Below are 6,000 nucleotides of genomic sequence, written 5' to 3'. Positions count from 1 at the left end.
AGAGATACACACTATTCTAGCTTTGTTTTGGGATTTGGGAGAACAAATAGAGGAGTGAAAAAGAAAACTAAATCACATTGGTGATGTCATTTACACTTTAAGTGAAAAATAACAGGCAAGTATTGCATCAACTAACACCCTTTTCTAGAAGAACGTTTCATGGCTCCAAGCAATGCTCTTAAACCTAGAAGTAAAGATGACATTGCAAATTTTTCTGTCTTACACAGTGTTATAAAAGAGTCCTTACAGATGTGCATCGAATATAGAAAGAAATCACTATAAAGGAATAAAAGTCTACCATTGAAGAGGGTACAGGTACACGGCTACCTTGTTTTACCTTGCTTAATTTGAGGAGCTAAGCCTTTTATTTAGTTTGTCAGCTCAGAGGAAGGCCTTCATAGCACATCATCTATATAAGCACAGCAGCTCTACGTCCAAGAATACTGTTTACTGACTGTGCAAGATTCTTTGTCCTCAGTTATACGAAAGGAATCAAAATTTTTATTCTAATTCTTTTCTTAAGAAAATGAAGGCATTTAAAAATCCCAAAGTGCACTTTTCCCCACTGTGGGGAAGTGTTTACAACCACATCATGGGAAGGTCAAGAAATGTCATTTTGTTAATCCTTAAAACCAAATGAAAACTGGCTCTGAGACTCCAACCTGCTAGATGCCAGGGCAATTCAGTCTCAGGCATTAATGGGGTTCTCTCCACTTCTTCAACTGCCACAGAACCGTGGGGCAAAGATCCTGGGGAGTTATGGCAGATAAACATCACGGGAGGTGACCAGCCCTTGATCTGCCCCATTCACCTCTGAAATGCCTGTTGCCCAAGGCCACACGGTCAGACACGTGACCACCTTCCTCACGCCAGGCTTGGCTATCAGATCATCTCCAAGCCTGAGAATCCTGCTCCCCAAGGCTCAACCTTCCCAGGAAGGCCCCACAGCCGTCCCTCCTGAAACCTTGGCTCTCCTCCAGGATTTGGGGGTCCCTGTGCTCCCACATCTGGGGTGATCCTTCCTTTTCTGTCCTCCAGCCCCTCCCTCCTCACACTCCTCATACAGCGCCGCCCCCTTAGGAGCTTTTCTCTTTTGAGAACAGAAGGCAGAAGTCTTCAAACAGTACCTGTTTCTCAGCAAGAGCAAGAAAGCACAAAGTCTTGCCACCTCCTTGAAGTCAGGAACGAAAAATAATGGAAGAACAAACATCAATTACTGTGACGAGTTATCCTGCCACCCTTATTTCTAACTGTTAGGGGAGCTGGATTGAGATGCACCTCAGGCCCTGTGTCCATGCCCACACCCTGTTTCCCTGCATTGAATCGATGATCTGGATGAAGGTTCTTCCAGCCAGTCCTTTCCCTCCTCGGTTCGGACGCATAACGTTCCACTTGAGCCCATGACCCTGAGCTGCCGACCCCAGAGGCTGGGAGCGTGGCCTGAAGCCCGGGTTTTGCCTTTGGGAGGGATGCTCTTGACCCTTGGGGGTATTTAGGAGCTCACAAAACTGAGGAATAGCCAGGAGGCATGCGGTTGGGGGGGTGTCCTCAGCAAACTAAGACCTTACTGGTCTCACTGTGTGTATCTGACTTGAATCCCGTTTCCCTCCTAGGGCCTGGGGTGGGGTGAGAAGGGCAGGGCCTGGAGACCCTCAGCAGCTCCCTCAGATGCCCGCTTTTTGTGTTGCCAGCCCCATCCCTATAGCAGGGCCAACGTAATCCTATTTTCTCTCCTTGGTCCTCTGGCACCTTGTCTTTCAGCCTGGTATGCCCACCCCCTTCTCTCTCTACCACCCCATCCTCTGCCGGATCCCAACCTCAGTGCCCTCTGCCCTCCAGTGGACTCTGCTGTCTGTTGAGCTGGAGCATATTCCTACAGTCCCTCTGGGTCCACGTGGCCTGAAATAGTGTTCCCGTCATCCTCTGGTCCAGGAGTCCCCAACCCCCAGACCTGTTAGCAGCCAGGCTGCAGAGCAGGAGGTGAGTGGCGAGCTAGTGAAGCTTCATCTGCCGCTCGCCATCGCTCACATTACCGCCTGGAGCATCCCCCTACCCCTACCCACCAGGTCCGTGGAAAAATTGCCTTCCAGGAAACCGGTCCCTGGTGCCAAAAACGTTGGGGACCGCTGCTCTGGTCCACCCCACCAACTCCTCTCCTTCCTTCAAAGCACTCTCTTCAATAAGGCCTTCTTGGTCCCTAACGGGATGAGTCTCCTTCCCTTGGGCCCCAGTCCCACGTTGCATCTGCTATGGCCCCTCCACTGTTAACTGTTTTCTGAGGATGTGTTTCCTCTTCCTTCTAGATGGCAGGTCCTTGAGGCAGGGTCTTGGCCAAGTCAGCTTTGCATCCGCATGGCGCCGGGCAGGTGGGGTGCGTGGGGCTGGCCCCTGCAGGTGCTCACACACCTGGTCTACTTTGACTCTCGGGCTGTCCCACCTGGATTATTGCACGGCAGCCGAGCAGGATGCGGGCCAGCTCTTTGACTGATGTCCCCTCCCTGTGCCTTCCTTTGGGTCATTTCCCCTCTGGGGAACCTCCCAGAGTGAGGCTGCTGAAGAAAATGGGGCAAGAATTCTGCTCTTTAGAAATGTTTTTGGGGGGATGGGTAGAGAAGGAGGGGGAGGAATTTAAAAGAGACCTTCCTGTGCCCAGGACCAGCTGGGTCATCCTCAGGAGTTGGAACAGGCCTCCACAGCGATTTCTGAGACTACCTTTGAGAGCCTGATAAAGTTCCACTCTCAGGAAAAAAATGTGTCTACCTACACCCAAGATTCTGCTCACTGCTTCCCAGAGCTCCAGACCCTCTGCCCCCGATCCATCTTGGGATATCTTCAGGCTCTGTGGACCCCGGGTTAAACTGCCTGGTCTGGTCCATCCTTTATAGATGAGAACTTTGCGCCTCAGAGATCACAGAGATTCCCCAAGGTCACAGAGCCGACTGGTGGCCACTCCTGGTCCAGAATTAGCCTGTGACTCCTGGTCCCGAGACCCTCCCACGTAGCCATGCGGCTTCTGCAGGGGTAGAGTGGGATGGGGGTGACATGGAGATGACTCCATGGTTCCTCTGCCTTCTCCCAGGTTACCCCTCGGATCTGCTCCCACTGCAGCGGCCAGTGGAGATGGGAGGCTCCCTGAGCAAAGATGCAGAGCTGGGTCCTCCGGCTGCCGGGGATGGGGGAGAGGCTGCCCGCTGGACAAGCTCCGAGGGGCTGAGTTGGGGAAGTTTGGGTTGCTGTGCCCTTCAGTGCAGCCTGGCAGGAAGCAGGCAGGGGTAATGGATGCCCTTGGACAGCTGGGAGGAAGCGGCAGGGAAATGATGGCAGGGGGGAGGGGGGCAGGAAGCAGGCTCCTTGCCACATCCTGTCTTCCTATCTGGAGGCCACCTCTGCTTCTGGTGTCTGGTGCTGGGGGGCGGGACGTTCTGGGGAGATGGAGGGGGCAGGAGCTTCTCATTACCCAAGTTAACCAAGAAAGAGGGCCTGGGGACGGGGGAGGGAACCACAGTAAAATGCCTTTAGGATGTAATTTGCAATAACCAAATTACAAATTTGGCTGAGTCCTTCCTGACCCCAGACAGGGCATAAGTGAATCACTGTGGTACCTGGGAATTGCCAGCTTCCTGCGAGCATCAGTATTCCTGGACATGTGTCTTTTGAATGGCATAGTGTTGAGTCAAACATGAACTCAAATCTCAGCCTCACCACTAATTAGCTGGATAATGGGACAAACTCCTGAGCCTCTCTCTGAGGCTGTGGTTCTGGAGGAGAAGTTGGCGGTCACAGAGCCTGCTGGAAGGCGGCTCCCATGCTCTCCCATCCTTGGTTAACTCCCCAGAACATTCCTGAGCTGGTGGAGTCTCTGTCCCTCCAAGCATGAGACTGGCGTTCCTCCCAGATTGTATTTGTATTTCTTGTTAGAACGAGCAACCATAACTTGGTGTAAGATGCTGGCAAGCCTCCCTTCCCGGCCGGCTGGCAGCATCCCCATCTTGGACACATCTGTCCACCGGCTCAGGAAGGCTCAGGGTGTGGGCATTCCTGCTGGGGTCTCCTCCTCCAGTTGCAGCTGCTTCCTCGGGGTTCTGACCAGATCTCTCCCCCCGGGGTCATTTTTTTCCCCACCCTTGTGGGATCTGCAAACCATGTCCCCAGTTGCTGACTGCCCTCGATACAGTAATACAACCTGAAACAAATGACTGGCTGATCTCCAAGCTCCCCCTTATTTTCCCAGCAGGAGGGGTACTTACTTATTTCTGTTTTCAGTGCCCATCTTTTCCTCTCTTTCTTCTCTCCCTGTTGGTGGCTCTGGCTCTAGCACTTTTCTGCCAGCTGGAATGGGACCTCTAGTCTTTTCTGAAGACCTTCCCTTTCCAGTTAGTCTGCATTCATTCATTCAGTTATCAAACATGTACTGTGCCCCTACTTTGTGCCACGCCCTGATGAGTGCAAACAGGCATCCACCTGCCTTTGTGGAGCTGACATTCTCCTGGGGGAGATCCAGCTGGCCTGGATAATCTCACAGTGAATAGAATCACAGAGATAAGTGCCAGGAAGAAAAGGCCTGGGGAACTAAGAAACTGTACTCCATGTGAACAGGACGGAGTGTGAGGATTCAGAAAGGCTTCCCTGAGGAAGTGATGTAGGAACCCAGATCAGGAGTGAGCCAGGAGGTGCCTGGGGAGGGAGGGATGGTGGGTGAAGAGGAAGACAGTCTGGTGGGGGGTTTTGTGCAAAGACCATTTCCCGAGACCAACGGCTCTCAGCCTCGGTGCTCACTCGTGAGAGCTTTGAAAAGCACGGATGCCTGTGCTCCATTCTCAGCAGTCCTGATGGAATTCGTCTAGAGTGTGGCCTGGGCATCAGGGCCTTTACAAGTCAAGGTGAGAACTACTACCCTAGTAGGCCTCCTACCTTTCAAGGAGTGAATTTCCTGATCATATCTTTTCCGGACACTTTTCTCAGAATCAGGTAAGAACAAATAGGCTGAGCGTTTTCAAACATTCCATTTCTTCCAGAAGAAATCAAAGAAACCCACATTCAGAAATCCCTTTGTTAAATTCCTATATATAAGAACAAAATAAAATGAGTAAAAAAATGATGAAAGTTATCAGCCAGCAATGCACTCATCAGGAAGACCTCCCCATTAATAATGGTCTAAATATAAATAGGGATTGTTTCCCTCCTACAACAAAGTCCAGAGGTGGACAGTGGCTGGCTTTAGTTCAGCCTCTAGGTCTCACTCTCAGGGCCCCAGGCCCCATGAGGCCCTGGTCTTCCCTGCGATCTGGCTTCTCTTCTCAAACTTGTTACTTCATTGTTGCAGCACAGCTGCTGCAGCACCAGATATCTTGTCTGTCTTCCAGATAGGAAGAAGGAGGAAGCTGTGTCTCCCTCCAGCTATGCTTCTCCCTTATCAGGATAGACTTCCCCAGACACTCACCCTTCTCCCACCACGGATCTTACATTGGCTGACACTGTGGCACACAGTCACCTCCAGGAGCGAGGGTGTCTGGGAAGTAGAATGCCCATCTGTCTGGTCTCCAAAGTATAGAGAGAGGGAAGGGAGGAAGAGGGTTGGGGAAGGTGTTGCCACACCCAGTGTGGTTAAGGGACTCACACCTTGAACCAGAAATGTCTCTCTGGACCTCTCCTCCAGGCCTCCCTGAAGTCCACACTGTGGACTTCAAACTTCTGTCATGAAGGTTGCTGACACCTCCCTGGGCTGTTTGGTTTTCTCTTCCTTTGCTAATAACAGCAGTCTGTTGCTTCCTAGGACACCTTGTAATGGGACCCAAAGGGGAAAGAGGATTTCCTGGGCCTCCAGGAAGATGTCTTTGTGGCCCTCCCATGAATGTGAATAACCCTTCCTACGGGGAGTCTGCGTATGGGCCCAGTTCCCCACGAGTTCCTGTGGTAAGGCTCTTCTGGGCGGAATCTGGGGTGGTCATCCCTCAGGACTCTCCGGGATTCATCCCTCAGGATGCTCCCCGGGCTTTGTAA

The 6,000-nt window shown here is 51.9% G+C and overlaps 1 protein-coding gene across 1 annotated transcript in view; it reads left to right on the top strand.

Annotated features, from left to right (window-relative positions):
• The window catches only part of COLQ (collagen like tail subunit of asymmetric acetylcholinesterase), a gene marked incomplete at both ends in the record, with an annotated part of 64,172 nt that overhangs the window by 53,271 nt on the left and 4,901 nt on the right, over positions 1-6,000 (top strand). The window contains 2 exons of the mRNA XM_082840100.1: positions 2,968-2,998; positions 5,759-5,913. Of these exons, the coding sequence (XP_082696226.1) occupies positions 2,968-2,998; positions 5,759-5,913 (186 nt within the window). The remainder of the gene's footprint in view (positions 1-2,967; positions 2,999-5,758; positions 5,914-6,000) is intronic.

The sequence above is a fragment of the Leucopleurus acutus genome (genome assembly GCF_964270905.1).
Source record: "Leucopleurus acutus genome assembly, chromosome: 5".
In the NCBI taxonomy this organism is placed as follows: domain Eukaryota; kingdom Metazoa; phylum Chordata; class Mammalia; order Artiodactyla; family Delphinidae; genus Leucopleurus; species Leucopleurus acutus.
Note: the sequence above shows the minus strand (reverse complement) of the source record. Positions and strands in the feature narration are given on the sequence as shown.